The sequence below is a fragment of the Fonsecaea nubica genome, assembly GCF_001646965.1.
Source record: "Fonsecaea nubica strain CBS 269.64 chromosome Unknown Scaff8, whole genome shotgun sequence".
NCBI lineage: Eukaryota > Fungi > Ascomycota > Eurotiomycetes > Chaetothyriales > Herpotrichiellaceae > Fonsecaea > Fonsecaea nubica.
In genome coordinates, this window is record NW_019173681.1 from 492,362 (window position 1) to 513,376 (window position 21,015).

The 21,015-nt window shown below is 52.4% G+C and overlaps 8 protein-coding genes across 8 annotated transcripts; 5 read left to right on the forward strand and 3 right to left on the reverse strand.

Annotated features, from left to right (window-relative positions):
• Positions 1-75: 75 nt before the first annotated feature.
• Positions 76-2,976, forward strand: AYO20_02022 (protein phosphatase; the record flags this gene model as incomplete). Its single annotated transcript, XM_022640328.1, has 6 exons — positions 76-161; positions 212-428; positions 488-1,231; positions 1,290-1,387; positions 2,042-2,654; positions 2,710-2,976. 6 exons carry the CDS (start codon positions 76-78, stop codon positions 2,974-2,976), a joined length of 2,025 nt encoding a protein of 674 aa, XP_022503828.1.
• Positions 2,977-3,304: 328 nt separating this feature from the next.
• AYO20_02023 (hypothetical protein) lies at positions 3,305-4,972 on the reverse strand (the record flags this gene model as incomplete). The annotated part of the gene is made up of 1 exon (XM_022640329.1): positions 3,305-4,972. One exon carries the CDS (start codon positions 4,970-4,972, stop codon positions 3,305-3,307), a length of 1,668 nt encoding a protein of 555 aa, XP_022503829.1.
• A 1,507-nt stretch (positions 4,973-6,479) lies between these two features.
• Positions 6,480-7,547, reverse strand: AYO20_02024 (eukaryotic translation initiation factor 3 subunit I; the record flags this gene model as incomplete). The annotated part of the gene is made up of 2 exons (XM_022640330.1): positions 6,480-7,463; positions 7,521-7,547. 2 exons carry the CDS (start codon positions 7,545-7,547, stop codon positions 6,480-6,482), a joined length of 1,011 nt encoding a protein of 336 aa, XP_022503830.1.
• A 711-nt stretch (positions 7,548-8,258) lies between these two features.
• AYO20_02025 (hypothetical protein) lies at positions 8,259-11,078 on the forward strand (the record flags this gene model as incomplete). Its single annotated transcript, XM_022640331.1, has 1 exon — positions 8,259-11,078. The coding sequence occupies one exon, from the start codon at positions 8,259-8,261 to the stop codon at positions 11,076-11,078; it is 2,820 nt and encodes a 939-aa protein (XP_022503831.1).
• Positions 11,079-13,261: 2,183 nt separating this feature from the next.
• On the forward strand, positions 13,262-15,553 carry AYO20_02026 (hypothetical protein; the record flags this gene model as incomplete). The annotated part of the gene is made up of 5 exons (XM_022640332.1): positions 13,262-13,406; positions 13,463-13,669; positions 13,722-14,032; positions 14,087-14,664; positions 14,764-15,553. The coding sequence occupies 5 exons, from the start codon at positions 13,262-13,264 to the stop codon at positions 15,551-15,553; spliced, it is 2,031 nt and encodes a 676-aa protein (XP_022503832.1).
• Positions 15,554-15,896: 343 nt separating this feature from the next.
• Positions 15,897-17,176, forward strand: AYO20_02027 (hypothetical protein; the record flags this gene model as incomplete). The annotated part of the gene is made up of 3 exons (XM_022640333.1): positions 15,897-16,017; positions 16,072-17,022; positions 17,082-17,176. The coding sequence occupies 3 exons, from the start codon at positions 15,897-15,899 to the stop codon at positions 17,174-17,176; spliced, it is 1,167 nt and encodes a 388-aa protein (XP_022503833.1).
• Positions 17,177-17,902: 726 nt separating this feature from the next.
• On the forward strand, positions 17,903-19,093 carry AYO20_02028 (hypothetical protein; the record flags this gene model as incomplete). Its single annotated transcript, XM_022640334.1, has 1 exon — positions 17,903-19,093. One exon carries the CDS (start codon positions 17,903-17,905, stop codon positions 19,091-19,093), a length of 1,191 nt encoding a protein of 396 aa, XP_022503834.1.
• Positions 19,094-19,996: 903 nt separating this feature from the next.
• On the reverse strand, positions 19,997-20,934 carry AYO20_02029 (CDP-diacylglycerol-serine O-phosphatidyltransferase; the record flags this gene model as incomplete). Its single annotated transcript, XM_022640335.1, has 5 exons — positions 19,997-20,368; positions 20,426-20,607; positions 20,658-20,669; positions 20,723-20,760; positions 20,810-20,934. The coding sequence occupies 5 exons, from the start codon at positions 20,932-20,934 to the stop codon at positions 19,997-19,999; spliced, it is 729 nt and encodes a 242-aa protein (XP_022503835.1).
• Between the last annotated feature and the right edge of the window lie 81 nt (positions 20,935-21,015).

Genomic DNA, 21,015 nt, shown 5'->3' on the forward strand with positions numbered 1-21,015 from the left:
TAAAAGGCCGTGTCCTCTTTCAAGTTGCCAACGGGGATTTTCGATCCTTCGAACCGCCGCCTTGATTCTTCCAACATGGCAGAAGACTTGAAACCAAGTATGGCTTCTGACTCCGAGAAGCTTGAGCCTAATCAGCCTCAAAATGAGACCCGCGAATTCAAGTTAGTACTCTTCACCGTTCAAATGACGCTCGTTAACATTCCTCGCATAGTACCAGGTCGGTTCTCACCATCATCGGGGCAGCCTTGTCAGCCTTCTGCACAGTGGGCTTCCTCAATGCCTTCGGCCTCTTTATAGACTACTACCGGAATCATCAATTGGCCGACAAGTCCGAGTTCGACATATCCTGGATCGGATCCTTCTCGACGTTTGTGTTCTTCCTCGCCGCAGCTCCGGCAGGCCTTTTGGTCGATCGCATGGGTCCCACGGTACGTACCATCCAGACGGGTTAGCACACCATCAGATCTGCTCAGCTAATGTGGTATAGATTCTCCTCATCATTGGAGGCACAGCGACCCTCCTTGCCATGTTCATGATCTCCCTGTGTCATGAGTATTACCAATTCTTCCTCGCACAAGGACTTCTCCTGGGTATAGGGCAGGCCTTTCTCGTCTGTCCTGTCTTTGCCATGGTTAGCCGTCACTTTAACAAGAACCGCGGACTGGCGACTGGCTTCACGATCGCAGGCTCCTCCTTGGGTGGAGTTATCTGGCCCATAATGGCGGATCAACTTCTATACAAACACGGCATCAGTTTCGGTTGGACCATCCGCATCATTGCGTTTACGATGCTTCCGCTCGTGGCAGTTACCTGCATCACTGTCCGTACACCAGCATCAGAAAAGACCACGAGCGAAGAGAATGTCCCAGCCGCGCAGGAAAAGCAATCAAAGAAAACAGACTTGTCGATTCTCAAGAGTCGCGTGTTTCTCACATTTGTTCTTGGAATAGGGATATACTACCTGGGAATGTTCTCCCCTTTCTTCTTCGTGACAACCTACGCCGTCAGCCTCGGTCTATCCACCAGTTTCGCCTTCTACCTGGTTTCCATCCTCAACGCTGCCTCGTTTTTCGGGAGAATTTCGGCGGGTTGGGCCGCTGACCACTATGGACATTTCAACATGTGCTCACTAGCGGCGATGACATCTGCTGTGGTTGCATATTGCTGGACGGCTGCCCAGTCGTCGGCAGGTCTTGTGGTGTGGAGCTTGGCTTATGGGTTCTGTTCTGGTGTAAGTTGGTCTTGCATGAAGGAGACGTCAAGTGTTACTAACAACTATCCTACCCCAGTCCATCTTGAGTCTCCAGGTGTCGTGTGGAACGAAATTGGCCGCGCCCGAAGCCTATGGTACTGCTGTTGGGATGATTATGGGAATTGTCTCCTTGACGTAAGTTTGGTGTCTTTATGCGTTCCCTCCAGGATTCGGCAGCTGACGTTCCCTATCACCAGCGGACTCTTTGGCTCTCCCATCAGTGGCCAATTGATCAAGTCTGGTTACCTTTCCCTTTCAATGTATGCTGGAAGCGCACTAGTGGTTGGGGGCATATTTATTTGTCTTGCACGACTTCAGATCTCGCGGAAGCTGTTGGCTATTGTCTGAGTGTTGTAAACCGTGTTACTCAGTGGTATAGAGATGAACGGTGTGGTGGAGAGTACGAGAGATATTAGAAATGTATTATAGCTTAGATGAGTATACGTCTCGCCTCATAGATAGAAATACGCGCACAATTGATCGCCTTGAAATCCAACCAGGAACAAGGGACGAGAGTGCAGACAAGGCTGTGCTTGACCATTTTAGGTTAGTGGATTATCCAATAAAACCAGCAGGACCTAGACAGCAGGCTGGATGCGACTCGCAAGCCTCACTTGTCTTCAACCATCTTGACCATGCACACCGCGCAGTAGGCGTTCAAAATACAAGAGTCGGACTACACTCCCTTGTTGCATTAGACACATCCTTCTTGAACCCCATTCTGCTTTAACACTCAACATTATACCAAACCTGCTCTCGTCACCAAAGGTATTCCTGGAGTGTTCGCAGTCTCCAAATACTCGCCATTGCCCTTCGCGCCTCTAGAGGCAGAGCAAAGATGCCCGCAGCCATGTCCTCACAGTCGCCCTCCCTCGACTCGATCCTGCACACTCTCCAACAATCTCTGAGCCACAACGACCCGTCTCAAGCGCAGTCCCAGTTACAAAAGGCAAAACTTGCCCTACTCCAACAGAATGCCCTGATTCCCTCTCCTCAAACCCCCCCACAGACACTAGCAACTGCTCGTTCGATATTGGAGGCCGGCGCCCTTCTCTCCATCCGATCAAGAGACCCCGAATCGTTCGTGAGGTATTATTCACAGCTACAGCCCTTCTACGATTTCCCCGGCCTGCAACAGACGCCTTCCAGGGATCGATCGAAACTCACGGGACTGTACCTGCTTCTGTTACTCAGCCAAGGTGATTATGCGGGTTTCCACACCCTCTTGGAGTCCCTGATTGTCGCGGAAGGGGCAAATGGGTCTTCCAGCGTCGAGGCCGACCCATACATCAAATACCCTATGGAGGTGGAGAGGAGTCTTATGGAAGGTAGCTACGACCAGGTCTGGCGAAAGACAAATGGGCGAGACGTGCCAGGTGAAGAGTTTGGCTTGTTCTCCGACGTATGGACAACCACCTTTCTACGCTATTTGCAAAAGTCACTGACGTGAACACTAGATCCTCATCAACACCATCCGCGTCGAAATTGCTTCCTGCGCCGCTCGCTCGTATCCGTCCCTTCCCATTGCCTCGGCCAAAAACCTCCTCTTCTTAGAGTCCGAAGGCGCGGTCATGGAATTTGCGCGGGAGCAGGGTTGGAGTTTGGAAGAAGGGAGGATATATTTCCCAGGACTGGAGGCGGCAAAGAAGCTGGAGGACGGAGACGAGAAGGAGGTGATCAGCCACATGGTCGAGTATGCCAGAGAACTGGAGAGCATTGTTTGAGACGTGTCTGTGAGCATGGAGAATTCACAGTTCAGGAGGGATGGTCATTGTACTCATACTCAACAGCGCAGCTTTGCACAGGACGGCAGTATTGGGGGTCCATGGACAAAAAGCGCATAGACACGCCCGGCAGGAACATCAGGTCTCTGGCGCATGAAATTGACCTCGCTTTATGCACCTTGTTCCCATTCCTGAGCTCTTTAACCTTTTTCCAAGCCGTCCCCAGTGTGAGCTTCGCTTCGCTTCGCCTACAGCATTTGGCTCAAGAAAATGACAATTATTTTTTGGATTGCTCGGGGGCATCTTCGACAGAACTCGCCTCCATGATTCACTTGTTCTGGACCTTGAAATCATCCACAAACTTCCACGTGCATATCTTCATGTCGTAGAAGCTGGTACTGACGATCGTGTACGCCGGCGCTTCTTCTTTTGCGGGACTGACACCTTCTCGCACGGGTTCTTTACCCTCGTGGAGTTGAGCGCGTGGGTTGTCCCTCTCGGTGCGTCCGTTGTCGAGCCGCGCGTCGCAGCAGTAGACCATGCTTTCGTGGCCGGCCCGGCAGACCTTGACCGGGGTGATGGTCCATGTGTCGTCGGAGGGGGATGAGCCGGATGTGTCCGCCGCGTGCGTGACGCGCAGAATGGCGGCGCCGGCGTGCATCAGTGACGCGAGGATGAGCGTGTGGTGCTGCCGGGCGGTGTCCTGGTCTCTGTCTCTCGGCGTGGTCGAGTACTCGTCGAGGACCTTGAGTCGCCACACGCCGCCGTCGAGCCTCAGGTCCGTCTTGAAGCTCGCGCGGTGGGTTTTAGTGTCGAGTTCGAACACGCGGATGAACTCGTCGTAGCTGCCGGTGAGGAGCGGGACGATGTCTTTTCTGTCATCGTCGTCGCCGTTCTTGCCGTTGTGTATGGAAGTGGGCGAGAGGGGGAGTATCGCTACCACTCCTGCGGTATGGGTGCGGCGGTCTTTCCAGAGGAGCTTGGCGTCAGGACACAGAGTGTCGCAGGAGGATAGTAATGGTGAGTCCGATGTCGAAGGATAGGCGGAGGTGGCGTTGGCTGGTAGGGAGACTGAAGAGGCGATCAGGGCGCTGTCGTCGCCGCCACTGAGGATCACTCGAGAAGGTTTACTTCTGCTGTCATGTCCTGCTGTCCCACCCAAATCGACGGCCGCGACGGTCCAAGCTTCCAGCTCGTGTGTGTGGACGACCTCGTTCGAGCGAGGTATTAGCAGTTGAAGGGGTCGATCCAATCTCTCGTCGAAGAGGTCCTTGACCGCCGGGAGGGAGAGTGTTACGACTCTCGTCTGACCAAAACTCGTCGTCGCCACGAAGCCCACGTCAATCACGTCGCTGATCCCGACCACCCCGTGCGTGCGCGTCTCTGGGAACCAAGTAAATTGCGTGACCAGCGGTACTAGACCGTGTTCATCGTTTTCCGCCACCCGGACGGATCCTAGGGAGAGTAGTTTGCCAACGATGCGCCGTCCGAGCACGTCGCCGTAGACGACGAATCGGAAGAAATGGACCGCAGCATTGCTCGTGGCGACTCCCAGGAGCGTGTCGTCGTTAGGATGAAAATGAATGTCCAACACGGCGCAGGGGAAATCCACCCTGTCCAACAAGGGTCGCCGCATGCCCGCGTATTTCGGCTTGAATGTCGACATGACGGTCATGACCTGGAGGGACCCGCGTCGTGTCTGCCCGGTGTAGTCGCATGGTTCGTCCTTCTTGAGCAGCGAGTACGTCCCGATGATTATATATTCCGGGTGGGACGGGCATATGGCGACAGTGTCGACTTCTTGGTCCGCCGTGCGTGAGGTGTATTCAATCCCTTCAGAGATGGCGGCCATCTTGACGAGGGACAAGGGGGATGTTCTAGGAGGAGCGATGCCGCCGGCGGCCGCGACCTGGGCGGCTTGTTCTGCGCGGTAGCTTCTGATGTTGGCTTTCACCATGTTCATAAGTTCGCTGAGGGAGGGTTTGGGGAGAGTCATTGCAGCACGACCACATAGAGGTAGACTTGTTGATTTTCTTTCCCACACTTCCAACAGAGGCCATACAGGAAAAAGAGAAGAAGAGCATTTGAACGCACTTACCTACTGAATAGGTTTCAATCAATACCCTTGACGGCTAGATGTGGGTGAGGTATGTACCGACCCCGTCGCGGATTTGAGGGTGTGAATTAATGTCTGCTGGTGGTGCGGCAGACAGTGAATCCGCCACTTGCTTGATGAAGTTGATGTGCTTTGTCGTTCTGCTTTCGCTGGTCCTCTCACCACCGAGTAAGTACCTGTCCAACACGACAAATGGCATTACACGGAGATATAGGACACAGGGCAATCTTTCATCTTCAGAATTGTGCTCGTTTCCAAGAATGTGAGGTGGCAGGTGGGGATGGTCGCCAGCTGGAAATGTTCAGCCTCGTCACATGTCAGGGGTTCCGCGCCTTGCAATACGAGATGCTGTGGGAGATCAGGGATATCTTTGTGGGATAAGAGGTGGTTGAACCAAAATAAAAAGAGTGTACACGACATGGAGAGACTGGTGCTCACTACAAATAACTGATAATGGCGGAGAAGTGGTTGTACAATACGAAACACAATGGCTCTACTACTGTGACCCTCCTTCGTAATGTTTCGGAGAGGGCAAGTTTCAATAATTCAACGAGTGTATGGAGAACAAAAAGGTGGTCGGTCAAGTAAGCGACGTTCATGGCCTCTATCACGCTGTCTCATACACCGCGTTGGGGATATAAAGGTCTACCGAACAGAACAGAAATCATGGTGTGGAACATAGCGTCACACGCCCATTCAAAAGAATCGCCAACAGCTCGTGCATCTTGCTCCATTTGAATGCCCCTTCCCCATTCTCCTTGAGCACTTCCAAGCGCAGAGCGGGACACGACAACGACGTGGCAGCTTGACAGTAAGGCCGTCCTGGCGCCGCGACCTAGCCGCGAAGGCACGCATCGCGCTGGGTGCCAGAGGCCGCTTCCACACAATATGTATCCGTTATGAAAGTTGTGTCGGGCTCTGCTGGGAAGACAGCGAACCTGGCGCAATACTCATTTGCACTTAGCTGAGGCGGCACGAGGCTGGGCTGCGGTAGCGAGCTCCTCTCTCCTTCGAAGTGAATACTTTTGTTTTGGCCACCATTCTGATGGAAAACTTTTGGAAAACTGTGGTTCACGGCTGGAAACATGGCCCCAATTGGGTGCCTCGGAAGACGAACTCGATTGCGCAGCGTCTTGTAATGCCCACATCCCCAAGTCGTCCACGCAAGCGATAGCACCGCTGCTTCTGCTTCATAGACGCAATTCCAATAGTTCAAATATGGAAACCCGAGACCTGTTGACGCCTTGACACAGAAGCACGTGTAGGAGCGAGAAGCCGCCACTTTGGGTTCGCAGTTGCTCACGAAGGCTTCTCTCCCGTACAAGACATCATAGTTCATACATTGCATTAGTGATGGGTATCATGTCGAAAGACAACGTGTTTCGTCTCATTTCCGAGCTTGCTCTCTTTCCACCTCATACATGAAATCGAAGTAAGGCTTGTCGAAAGCATGCATTCTGACGTAACCATCCTCACCACCACTTGCGTATGCAATGCCTTGCGGGTGGACGGCGATGGTGTTGAGGGGCCCGAAATGGCCGCGGACACGCCCGATTTCATCCTCGAAGATCTTGTGGTAGAAGCGAGCTTCGAATTTGCCCTGGCGAGCAGATGTTGTGGTGACTTCCATAGCCGCTTGGCCACCTCCCAAGATGACAAAATCCTTCTTAGGGGTAATGGCAGCCGTGTTCAAGGGCGTGTCGGCGGTATACGACTTGAGAATGCTCAGGTCCCGCGTAGAGAGAATCTTGGCCGTCTTATCTTTTCCAGCTGTGATGAAATAGGTCCGGTCGGGAGAAAACTGCAAGTCGTTGATGGTAGTGTCATACTCATGGGCTTCTTGGGACATCACTAGTTCCCCAGTCTTCGCATCCCATTGACTAACAGACCCATCCTCATGGCCGGAGATGATGTACTTGTCCAGGTAGCCCCACCCTGCAACTGTGGCCTTGCTTTCCTCACACGTAATCCTCAGGCTGTATTCGTCCGTCTGATCTGTCAGGTCATCGCCATATCGGACGTCGTAGACCACTATCGTTCCCAGGTATCCCATTCGCTTTTCAGTGACTGCCAGCAATTGCTTTCCGTCTTCACTGAATGCAACCCGTTTGACGGCGGTGGGAAATTCCCACGTCTTGACATTCTCACCAGTTCTGATGTTCCACAACTTTATCGTGTTGTCTGCGGCTCCGGAGGCAAGGAGGTCGGTATTCGGGGATATATCGATGGTCCAAATCGCACCCTGATGGCCGTTGTATGTCCCTAATCTTTCCCCATTGCTGGTGAACCACGCGCAGATGACTTTGTCTTTCGCAACCGAGAAAAGAAGATCGCCTTCTCTGTTGTATTTGATTTGGTTGAGCGACCGCTCCTGAAATATCCGTCAGTTGGCCATTAGTCAATTTTTTTTTCCTTAGGGGCTACCCACATGGCCTTGCAAGAGAATAGGCCTCATTTTCCGATGAATTGCTCGTCTCAGGAATTAGTTGAGTGCTGTGAGAAGTTCTAAATTCAGGATGTAGCAGAAGAAGAAGATCTTTTGTAGAGTCTTTCCCGTGGAAGTCGATAGTAACCCACCAGGCGACGGGACGGCTGTGGGAGAAATCGACGCCAAGCACGAAATTACACGAGTCATGCCGTTGCTCATCCATGAGTCATTGTGACTCAAAAAAAATCCATGTGCCTGGTGGAACAGCTTGAAAACATCGTCTCAACCTTTAGCCGGCTCTCTCAGTGATGAGTATACTCGAAGACCAGGGATAGCACTTTCCTTGGTCACCCGAGACGAGTTTTCTACGGAGCTTTGGGCTCTGATATGGCCAGCAGATTATCTAGTGCGACGCGTCCAAATCATATATTGGCAGGTCGTGCCATTCTCCGTCAATCAATTTTCTCCAATAGTTCTTCTCTCCGCCTTCCGACTTTACCCTCTCAACCTTTGTCTCTCAAGAGTCTGACTGCGATCAGAGCTGCCTCTGGAGTCACCCTGATCAGTAGAGGTGCTCGGCGCCCCAAAGGACCAGTTGCCTCCCCCAGAATAGTTTCCGCAACGGTCGGCCGGTTCCAGCTACCCATCCCATATACCGAAGAAGTCACACGAGTCGGACCTTTCCAGTGCTCACCGCCCCTACACTCTCGCTTCTTCTCAAATACGACACCGAACAAGATGGGCGCTACAAAGATTGATGGGAAGGCTATTGCCCAGAAGATCAGGGAACGGCTGGCAGCCGAGATTCGAGAGAAACAGAGCGTCAACCCACGGTATAAACCATGTCTGAAGATCATTCAAGTCGGTGATCGACCTGACTCGACCACCTACGTCCGGATGAAGTTGAAGGCAGCCGAGGAAGCAGGCATTGATTGTGCACTGGTTCATCTACCAGACTCGATTTCAGAGCCGGAACTATTGCAGCAGATCATTGACTTCAACAATGATCCCGCTGTCCATGGTATCCTCGTCCAATTGCCTATCCCTAAACACCTTTCTGAACACACAATTACCTCTGCAGTCGCAGACGAGAAGGATGTGGACGGGTTTGGAGCTACAAATATTGGAGAGCTTGCTAAAAGAGGTGGCAAACCTTTCTTCGTTCCCTGCACCCCGAAAGGAGTTATGGTGCTGTTGCAGGAGAGTGGTGTTGATCCCCGAGGCAAGACGGCTGTAGTCCTCGGCCGCAGCGACATTGTTGGCAGTCCGGTCAGCTATCTTTTGAAGAGTGCCGATGCCACGGTTATTGTGTGCCACTCTAAAACTCAACGCATCGAAGATGTTGTCAAGCAAGCCGATATCTTGGTTGCGGCTATCGGTCAGCCGGCTTTTGTCAAGGGTGACTGGCTGAAACCAGGAGCTGTGGTCATTGACGTGGGCACAAATTATATTTCTGATCCTTCAAAGAGCTCGGGGCAGCGCCTTGTTGGAGACGTCGAATTTGAGTCAGCTGTTCAGGTTGCTTCCCAAATCACGCCTGTTCCCGGTGGAGTTGGCCCCATGACAGTTGCGATGCTTATGCAGAACGTTGTCGATGCCGCCTCATCCTACTTTGAGAGACTCAAGGCAAGACACGTTACTCCGCTGCCGATCAAGCTTGAGAAGCCCGTCCCGTCCGATATCGAAATCTCGAGATCACAGCATCCCCGCCACATCACCCAAATTGCCGCTGACGTCGGCATTGCTCCTCACGAATTGGAACCATATGGTGCCCACAAAGCCAAAGTTGACCTTTCAATCCTTTCAAGGCTGGCGCATCGCAGGGATGGAAAGTATATTCTGGTTAGTGGTATCACCCCGACTCCTCTAGGAGAGGGTAAGTCCACTACGACAATGGGCCTTACCCAGGCCCTTGGGGCTCACTTGGGAAAAGTGGCATTTGCCAATGTTCGACAACCAAGTATGGGACCAACCTTCGGCATCAAAGGTGGTGCAGCGGGTGGCGGCTACAGTCAAGTCATTCCCATGGATGAATTCAACCTTCATCTGACAGGCGATATCCACGCAATTACAGCTGCGAATAACCTTTTGGCTGCTGCCATTGACACACGTATGTTTCATGAGTCCACTCAAAAGGATGGTGCATTGTATAAAAGACTGGTGCCCAGCAAGAAGGGCAAGCGAGAATTTGCCCCGGTCATGCTTCGAAGGCTTAAGAAGCTGGGCATCAATAAGACAAACCCCGATGACCTAACTGAGGATGAAATCAGGCGGTTCGCACGCTTAGACATTGATCCGGAGACAATTACCTGGAGGAGAGTCCTTGATGTCAACGACAGGCTCCTGAGAGGAATCACCATCGGTCAGGCTCCTACGGAGAAGGGCCACAGTCGACAGACAGCTTTCGACATTTCTGTTGCGAGTGAATGCATGGCCATTCTTGCACTAAGCAACGACCTGAGAGACATGCGTGAGCGGCTTGGTCGAATAGTGATTGGGTCTTCGAAGGCCGGAGATCCAGTTACTTGCGATGACATTGGCGCTGGCGGTGCCCTAACTGCTCTCATGAAAGATGCTATCAAGCCCAATCTCATGCAGAGTTTGGAGGGAACGCCCGTTTTTGTCCATGCTGGACCGTTTGCGAACATCAGCATTGGCAACAGCTCTATTCTAGCGGATAAGTTGGCTCTGAAGCTTGCCGGGACCGAACCTGACGAAGATCACGAGTCCAAGGCTGGATTTGTTGTCACCGAAGCTGGGTTTGATTTCACCATGGGCGGTGAGAGGTTTTTCAACATCAAGTGCCGAAATTCTGGTCTTGTACCGGATGTCGTTGTCGTCGTCGCCACCATTCGAGCCCTAAAGGTCCACGGTGGCGGTCCAGAGATCCCTGTAGGATCTGCGCTGCCAGAAGCTTACCGGACGGAAAACACCGAAATGTTGCGCGCTGGCTGTGTCAATCTCAAGAAGCACATTGCGAACGCCAAGTCCTATGGCGTTCCCGTTGTGGTGGCGATCAACAGGTTCGAGACAGACACCGAGGCTGAGCTCAAAGTCATTGAAGAAGAGGCTCTCGCCGCAGGTGCCGAAGCCGCTGTACCTGCAAATCACTGGGCCGAAGGAGGTGCCGGTGCCGTCGACTTGGCCAAGGCAGTGATTGAGGCTTCGTCGAAGCCTAAAGAATTCAAATTCCTCTACAGTCTTGAAGGCACCGTCCAGGAGCGCATCGAAAAGATTGGCAAGGAAATGTACGGGGCAGGAAAGGTCGAGTTTAGCGAGCTGGCACAGAAAAAGGTCGACATGTACACCAGACAGGGCTTTGGGAACCTGCCCATCTGCATTGCAAAGACTCAGTACTCCCTCAGCCATGACCCAGCGCTCAAGGGGGCACCCACTGGCTTCACAGTCCCGATACGGGATGTAAGGTTGGCGGTCGGCGCAGGATACCTGTATGCGCTGGCTGCAGATATTCAGACCATTCCAGGTCTCCCAACTGCGCCGGGATATCTGAATGTCGATGTGGATCCCGAGACTGGCGAGATAGATGGGTTGTTTTAGAATGGTTGGCTGGAAATCCGGATTTACAGTACGCGTACATGCCTTTTGACGAATTTCAACAACTCTAGAGATACCCCATTTCAACAATCATACTATAGGTGGTAGATAAAACAAAGGAATACAAATTTATTGGGTTCGGTCCTCTTGCATACTGGGGCTGGTTCTCCTGCGTTGGGCGAAAGCTGCCTGTCGGGTTAGTGAAGCCCTTGCATCCAAGATATGCAGGCGTCTTTGAAAGGTCACGACGCCACTGCAGGAATGCCTTTCTCACCCGATCTCACGAGCTCACCCGTCTCATAGTTTATCCTCAAGGGGAGCGAGCCATCAACAGTCCCCTTCGTGCAGGTCTGAGGTTTGCAGTCCTTCGCGGTGGGCTCAGCGAGGCTCGACGAGGGCCTAAATGTATTGCCGACTCCGTCCGGGGTGCATGCAAATATCGGGGTGCAGAAGTGTGAGCTCGATCCCTCCAGGTTTTAAGGAGTCCTCCGTCTTCTCTGTTGATAGGGTCCCACAATTCATGTGAGTCGGGATGGCCCAAGACATGCAGATGCCATCGCGGTAGCCGACGGTAATCTTTCGGATGGTGTCGCTGCAGGGGGCTTCAGGCTCTCCGTCTCTATTTGAGCAACCGGGGGTCGAGTGAGATAGATATTCATTGGCCACCCACGCCCGGCTTCGGATGCTCGTGCTCTGCAGCATTCCATGTGCGTGGCTCGCAAGAGGTTGACCAAAAAAAAGAATGATAACTGGACGGATCGCTTGGTGTCTCTGGAACCCAGACTTGATGGCCTCCGGGCAAGATCGGAAAGAGACTGGATGATTGATTAACTCTCTTATCAGAAGGCGTCAAGCAAGTTCTCCTCCTGCATCATCAGCGCGTCTTTGACATTGCGAAAGTTGGGAGCGACGTCCTCTCGCTAGTCAAATATGTAACAGCCGGGGAAGCAAGCACAGCCACTACCAGCATCCATTCGGCACGTAAAAGTTTTCATCCTGTGGATCATAAAAAGAACAGTACGGGTATGAACAAGTCAATTGAAGCCAGGAAAGGGATGGAGAAAGCGCGTATGCTTGGGAAGAGGCGATCGCTGGCGCATATAAACGCAACAGCCATTGTCTTGTGACCAACACATCGAACAAGATGTCTTTTCCTTTGAGTTGGGGGTACGGGTATTTCCGACATACACGTCGAAATACGAGTACGAGACTGGCAAGGGGGTTTTTTTTTTCTCGAATTGGAGCCCGTCGAGTTTGTCGAGGAGGCGCAGGGAAACCAACAGGCGTGTGGTTGTCGCATGAAGTGGACACGGACATGGAAGTTCAAAGAGATTCTAAATTCGTCACTGAGTACCGCATAAGATAGGACCGTCTTTGTGTACAAGCAGACGAGGTACCTGGTGTGCAGTTGTGTTTCGTCGTTGTTGGTGTAGAATCTTGGTGCGGGGAGCAGAAGCGGGCGCAGTTGGGAACCTGTTGCCTGGCTCAGAGGCTGCACTTTCCTCCAGACAAGCACCAATCAGGAACAATTTAGATTTCGCATCTCATCATGCCTGCGTCTTGGTCTCGAACGTCGCTCTCCAAGATCCTTCACAATCGCAGTATCCGTTGGGCATTTCACAGCTTGTCACATAAGCCTTACAGTGTCGGGCTTGTTTTCAGTTCCGTGTTCCAGACGTGGAATCGCTGGTTCTCTTCAGCCACTAGCTCGTCTCCGTCCATCACGAATGATACCCGGAACACTCAATCGTCTTGATCCTTTCACGGCCGATTTTACCACTTAGCGGCCACTTGATGCTATCCGATGTCGCCCAACAATCTGGACACCAAACCGAGGCGAGGGCTACGGGTTTCGTGTGACTCGTGCCGACGTATGAAAGTACGTCCCTAGAAGCCCTCTCACCGGATGTATCTACGTGTTTGGGCTGTTGCTTGCCTCTTTCATCAGTATTACGACTTACATGCCTATCTAGATACGATGTGACAGGCAAGGGAGCAGCAACTGCTCTAATTGCCGGGCACGAGACATGCCGTGTATTCTCACTCCGGTAGAGAGGCCAAAGACAAAGGTGAAAAGGTAATGAGGAGAACATTTCACCATTGGCGTGGGCACGGCTAACCACAAGCTGCATTCCTCACCGTACAGAGCACAGTTTCTCCACTCGATAGAGTCTCGAATTGAGCGTATGGAAGCACTCCTATCTGGCTTCGCTGAGAAACAGTGCACCGTCGAAACCCCCAGAGCAACAGAACCACCAGTTAGCCCACCCGGTCTGGAAAAAGAGCTTGCCAATCTCCTCATATCAGACTCTGGCGAACAGAAATTCGTCGGTAAGTCCAAAATATTCCTCTGGTTGGTTCTGAGAATACGACTCTGACCATCATAGGACCCTCGGAATTTTCTCTCTTCTCCCCTCGAGGTCTGGCTTGGATCCGGCGCAAGACTGGATCAAACCGTGTGGCGGCCATCGTACAGAAGTATCAGCAAGTCGGTCCCCTATGGCCCTCACATCGGATCGGCTATCTATCGCAGGCCGAACATGCTACTAAGTGCCCCCTCCCGAGCAAAGGGGCAGCTGTACGGCTCGTCAACAGTAAATCACTCCTGGAAAATGCTTATGGGCTGGTCTAATCACGAGATGACAGATTATTTTACGACTTTCAACTCTATACTTCCTCTATTCGACCAGGAATCATTCTGGATTCAATTCCATCAGCTATATTCAGCTAACCCCCCGGCAAAGGGACCGTGGTATGGCGCAGTGAATGTTGTTCTGTCCATCGGGTGCATTACCGCCACAGAACCCATCTGGAGTATCGTCCGCGACTCTGACCCGTCTTACTTCTCTAATGTCATGGACGTATCATGGAAGCTTTTTCAAAACGCTTCGTCGGTCCTGCTAGATATCCTCCTGGGTGCCAACGGCTTGGTGGGTGTGCAGGCAGTAATTGGAATGGTATACATCTCCGTCCCACAATCTTGGCCGTGTTGATTGTTGATTCTTGTCCAGGCTTTCATCATGCAGGCAGTCCTAAATCCAGAGGGTGCGTTTACCTTGCTCGGAATTGCTGCTCGACTGAGCTATGCTCGTGGTCTGCATCGCTATCTTGAAGGCTTCGGCCTGTCTCAAGCAGAGCTTGTGCAGCGTCAGAGGGTTTTTTGGATATTGTACATCCTGGAAAAAGATCTGTCGAGCCGGATCGGAAGACCCTCTTGTATTGATGACGACGACATTGGCTTCGGTTTTCCTGGCGAACAATCGCACGGTACCGATGGCATTACCATATCAAGTGCTGCCTCTGGCGATACGAAGTTCTACCCTTTTCACCATATGTGTGTGCTTGCGCGCATTGAGAGTCAAGTGTACAAAGAACTATATGCGTATTCTGCGCGCCTAAAAACGACGAGCGAGAGACTCGAATCTATCAGCAGGCTGGATGCAGAGCTTCAAGAGTGGAAGGAGAGCTTCCCTGTGGAGATCAGACCGGAACATCCTATCCAATGTGAGTCGGAGAACAGATTTTCGATCGTCGTTCTTCACTTTGGATACTATCACTGCGTGAGAGCTGTCCACCGTGTCAATGCACAGTGAGTTCCCCTCGCTCTCCCCGAAGGTTCTAGTATTAGACCCAGGGCACCCTCGACGAGGCTCTGTCAAGGTCGGCATCTGCTAACAGATATTTGTAGCCATGAATTGTGGTCGTTGGAGGCTGATGAAACTGAGAACACCGATTCGAATCCCGCCACTTTCACCCCCGATGCTCCAAGCCCTGATGATGCAATGAACGTCAAGGTCAATTCATCCTATGCGCTATGTCTGGCAGCAGCGCGATCGATCCTACATCTCTCAGTAGTGTATTTGCAGAATTGGAAAGATCCCAGGAACACTCTGATATGGATAAGTCCATACTTTCCCTTCTCAGCATTCTTGACACTGTTCGCCTTCATGTTGAATGCCCCTCTGGATCCAAAGGTGACCGCGGATCAAGCTCTTATGGAGGCAACATTGAGCTGCATCGATGGAATGCTACACACAATGGACAGGGAAACCATGACCTTTTTTGCGGATATTGCGAGCGAGCTTCTCACAGTTGCCAAACAGCATGTCGAGAATGCCCGTGCCCGCGTGGCTCAAGAGAAGGACAAGGGCCCAACAATGCCGGAAACCCTCGCTGGGACGCCTTTTACCGGCTTCGCCCAAAATGACGCTGCTGCTTACACCGCCATGGGAAGTAATATACAATCGTCGGTTCTGACCAGTTCGAATCCGCAACAGGATCCTCTGGTTTCAACCGCCACTAATCTGCAGAGTGGATTCGACTACACGGGTATTGACCCTGCTATGAATCCGCTGTATGCAACAAATGATGCTTTTGATCCAGGCATGATGAACGATGGCCAATTTTCGATACAACAAAACTTGATGGACGATCCATTCTTCTTCATGGAGGACGCTGGTTGGGACTGGAGCTATTGATCTTGGCCCGTTATCAGCAGTCGTACATACCTGGACTTGCGGACAATACGTATCTTATGGCAGGCCGATATGTCTGCCGCCACTGAGAGCGTTCACTTGCCGCTCTTCATCAAGACAGTCTCCTGGTCATCATAAGCTCCGGGATCGGCTTGACGGCAACCCCGCAAGTCGTCTCCACATATTGACTTTAAGACTCAGCGGTTCCCATACAATAGTGGACGACGCCTTGCCATCCAGACTATAATTTGGTCAAGCAGGCACCGATACTGTAGCATCAGGTGGATAAGCACTCATTGGTGCTCTCCAAAGACTCAAGTTATCACAAATTTCCTGATCACTCGCGATGGGGATATCGCCCTTTAGAATCGACATAACCAAACAGGAAGTCGAACGACTACAAAGGAAGTTGCAAGACACGAGAATTCCGAAAACACCCATTGTTCCTGGGGCTGGTAGCGACTATGGTCAGTATACATTCGAGAATACCAACCTAATTCTGGGGTTCTGATCTGAAACAGGTCCTCCGATTGAATGGTTCCAGCGTCTCACCAACAAATGGCGAGACGAGTTTGACTGGTTTTCTATACAAGAACATCTGAACCGACATGACCACTTTCTCGCTGACATTGATGATGAGAATTCCCAGCTGCGAATCCATTTTACGCATATCAAGTCGACAAGAACCGATGCAATCCCTCTTATCTTGGTCCATGGTTGGCCCGGCTCATGGCACGAGTTCGACCGCGTGGTTGACGCCTTTGCCAATCCCGAGGACGTTTCGGATCCGGCATTCCACGTCGTGGTGCCGAGTCTGCCTGGGTTCTGTTGGTCTTCTGCACCCCCTCGGCGGGGTTGGACGATGCAAGACACAGCACGGGTCTTCAATAAACTGATGATCCAGCTTGGTTATACGCATTACGTTGTGCAAGCGGGTGATTGGGGATCGTTTGTGGCCCGCGAAATGGGCGCCAAATTCCCGGAGTGCAAAGCAGTCCATCTGAACTTCTGTCCGGTCGAGCTGGATGACAGTATCACAGACCTTACACCCCGCGAGGTGAAAATCAAAGAATGCTGCCAAGATTGGTTGGATAACCATCTGGGGTATGCTGTTTGTATGCGGACCCGTCCACAAACCATTGGTGTCGCGCTGAGTGATAACCCGGTCGGAATCCTCGCCTGGGTCGGAGAGAAATATCTGGAGGCGGTGGCTCCCGCAAAGGTTCAGTCTCCAGATCCGACATGGGACCAAGCAATTCTCACCACATGTTCTCTGTATTATTTCACAGACTGTATCATGTCTTCGGGTCTACCATATTTCGAAGGTGTCAAGCATGCAGATTTTGGGAATTTCTTCCTGAAGCAAGAGAACTACATCGGGGTGCCTATGGGCTACACCAGTTTCCTCTATGACACAAGGCCAGGGACCGAGAGAAGCGTGAGGAAGACGGGACGACTAGTGTTCTACAATGGTGAGTTTCTTGCGCTGCATTACCTCAAAGGACATGCTGAGAATCTCACCACTGAACAGAGTGCGACGATGGCGGTCATTTTGCTGCATTGGAACGGCCGGACGTTATTCTCGCTGACTGCCGGAAGTTCTTCAGAGAGTGGTACAACGCTTGAAATAGAGTGCTTGTACGGAGAGGATTTTCCACTACTAGCATTTCCGAACTCAAATATACCCTGGAACTATGTGGGCGTGCTGGTCTCCGTGGTACACTAGATGATGGATCCGATCACATCTCCGAACCGGCTGCATGTCTTGATGCTCGGCCTGAGCAGTAGAAGGCTAATGTATGTGGCTATTTACTTTATGGGCTGACTCGCTAAGATACACGTGCGTCGGTTTAAAGTCCTAGCACGCATATAACGTAGCGAGCTGGACAGTCCATTTACAACGGTATTGCTGCCGGAGAAACGTAAGTGGAAACTTACGGGTTGTTGATACAAGTGCGCATTGGGTGGTGCTACGGATACAGGCGTATGACGTCACCACTCAGCCTTGTCGGCACAAGGCTGTCATGCTTGATAATAAACCAGATTTGCGATTTGGCATGTGTGTCCACGGGTATCACTTCAACTATCCTCCATACACTGAACTCCCTTGCCTCGCTCGACCATCGATTCTCGTCTACGGCGAAAGGCAGGGCGCAATGGAAGTCAGAACCATTCGCTGACGAAGTGAAAGGATAAATCATGAGGATCTGGACTAAGCTCGGGATTCCGAGCTTGATCAGGACCTGGCCAGTCGAGTGTTGCGGACTGTCACCTCGCCCTCTCTCGGTCTTCCCACAGAAGTCTCTCCTTTCAACCTGGACCCTAGGATGTCGGCATCTTACCAGACCACCAATGCAATATGCAGTTAGATGCCTGACTTATCCCGCCAAACGAGCGTCATCGACGCAAAGGATCTCCTCGGACACAGACCTTATAGACGGCGCGCTGGATGCGTCAGACTCGAGCCTGAACGCCAAGAATGGCAAAATCACCTGTATCTATTTTGACAAATCCGGCCGCTTCAACGCCGAGCACAGGCAACTCACCAAGGCCGAGATTGGAGAGCAGTTCGAACTCCGTCACCGAGACCTCCGGGACATTGACCTCAAATCCGAGGCGGTGACACGCATCTTGGTCAGGCCAACCACCATCCTGCTGCAATTCTTCCAGCTGTGCATGATCATCCAGGCGGACGAGGCACTCCTGATCTACAATCAGCCGCAAACCAGCGGTGACAGCGACAACGACGACAGTAACGGCGCTGATGACTCCTCTCCGCGGAAAGACGACAGTGAGTTCTACCACGAATTCGAAAAGCGCATGTCGGGCCCGACCATCGAGACGGCCGACGTGCCGGAACTGCCGTACGAGCTGCGCGCCGTAGAGGCGGCGCTGGTGGCGGTGCTCTCGGTGCTGCGACGGGACCTCATCGACGCGCGGCACAAGGCAGAAGAATCGGCGGCGAGCCTGCGACTCGACTCGGGCCTGGCGGCGGTGGGGCTGAACCTGGTCTTCGACCGGACACGGCGGCTGAGCAAGATCGAGCAGAAGGCGCGGCTGGTGCGGGACACGATCCGCGAGGTGCTGGACACGGACGAGGACCTGGCGGGCATGTACCTCTCGGACCGGGTGGCGGGGCGGCCGCACGCGACGGCCGACCACCAGGAGGCCGAGTACATGCTGGAGGCGTACCACAAGGCGGCCGACACGCTGGTCGAGTCTGCGCAGGCGGCCGTCGACGTCCTGCGCAGGAAGGAGAACACGTTCCGCTCGTCGCTGGCCGTCCAGCGCAACCAGATCATGTTCCTCGAGGCCCGCATCGCCATCCACACCCTCGGCCTCGCCGCCGGCACCATGGCCGCCGGCCTCTTCGGCATGAACCTCCTCAACTACCTCGAGGACGCGCCCCAAGGCTTCTTCTACGTCACGGGCGCCTGCGTCGTCCTCAGCGCCCTGTTCTCCATGCACGGCATGCGGAGCCTGAGGAGGATCCAGACCCTCAAGGGCATCCAGCGGTCTAGGGCTGGAGGACGCCGGATTTAGATCCAGCGCAGGCAGTACCCCCTCTTCCTCCTCCTTTTCCTCTTCTCGGGCTGGAGTGGGCTGGGCTGGGCTGGGCTTTTTCATACTCCCTCAGGATATTCCTTGGAGTCGGTGGTCTTTTTTTTTTTTTTTCTCAAGACATTGTCAACGAGATTCTACAGTACACTTTATCCCCATTCTTAGCTTCTTTCTTCCTTTCCCCTTCGGGGGTTTCCACTCTCCGGTGTCTTGTCTCCCCCATCCTCTCTTCACGAGACAATAGCGTGAACCGTCTCTTCGTAGACCGTCCGGACCGTGCCCCCGTGTCCCGGTGCCCCAGCAGTGTATCATATATCCGCAAGACGTCGTGTCGGTATTACATTACATTACATACAATGCACGGAATTTTTCTTTGCAAGATAAAATGTCAGCGCCACGGACGGCGTTCATCAAAGTCACCTGGGGTACTTGGTACCTCCAGGACTAGAAGAACCCAGGATTCATGACCCAGCGAATCGGTGTGGTAATAGGACAGTACACTACAGTACAAGAATAAGGAGATGCATCACACGCCTTGTCAGAGGGAATGAGAGATGTCCAAAAGTGATAGGAGTCTGAGCAGACCGGAAAATCGAGATGTCAAGACTGCATAGGAAATGCAAAATAACTTTGCCGAGGAGAAACCCGCTGTCTATTGCATCCCGGCAACATATGCATGCACCATTAAAAGGACGGAGAAAAGCCATTGATTCCCGTGGATTTCTCACCGAGTGCTATTCATAAACCCCAAGTACATGCCATGCCATGCCATTGCCATGTATATTCCACAGACGCTCAAGGTCTTTGCCGTAGAGTCCAACACAGCTCGTAAAGACCCGTAACCTCAAAATTTTCAATCGTTCTAGCGACAGATCCAATTGCCCGTTACGGTTTGGGAACGTGTAATGTTCTGCTCGTCATGAGAACCCCATTGACGAGAAAGATCACCACCAAGGGGTGAAACTCGAGCGCGGTTCCACTGAAGAAAGTCCCCAAGGGGATATCTCCATGTATCCACCCAGACCAAGCGCAAGCCGTCATCACCGTCAAGCTTATCAAGCAAGCAAACGGTATTGGCGTGCCCTCGAAGTACTTTGACTTCCCAGACTTATCCTTCGGTAGCATTGCAACAGTCACATTGAATCGCGCTAGTCTTGTCAGTCCGCAGAGAACGTAGAAGCTCAGGAAGAGCTGATCGACGTTTGTACGAAATCCCATGGCGAACCCGGCGGCAGCGGTAGCGACACCAAATGTGACCTAGAGAACACGCTGTCAGGATGATGCCAGCAGACTAACATGTATTTTCGAGCATACCAAATCTGCAAGCGAGTCCAACTCTTGACCCATCAGGGATGACTTCTCTCTCCACCGCGCTACCTTGCCATCCAGAAAGTCGAAGAATAGTCCAAAGGGCATTAAGCCGAAAGCGAGCCATAGATTTGTGAGATCGCTTGGATCTGCGAGACAATAACGCATCGAGGAGAGAATTGACATGACTGTGCAACGGGTCAGCAGCGAGGACAATGTCCCATGTTGAGAGACGCACATCCACAGAAACCTGGTTGAGTATTAGCATGTGTGTCCCCCCTTCAGGGCGTATGTGAGACTCACCATTCATTTCAGTGATCAGATCGGCGAGATGAAGCGCCCTGCCCAATTGTGAGTCTTTACCGCGGCAGGAGACGGTACTGCACGCACCTGACCAGACTAAAATGTCCTGTGTCTTGAGATAACAGCATTGCTTGCTTCGACTGAGCATTATCCTTGGGCTGCGCAGGACTTTGTTTCTCGACGCCATTGGTGGACCCCGCTCGCCGTGACATGGCTTTCGTGCTTGGGTGTAAGAAGGTGAAAAAGTTGAGGATTCGGAGATCTAGGATTAGAGAAGAGGGTGTTCGAGGAAA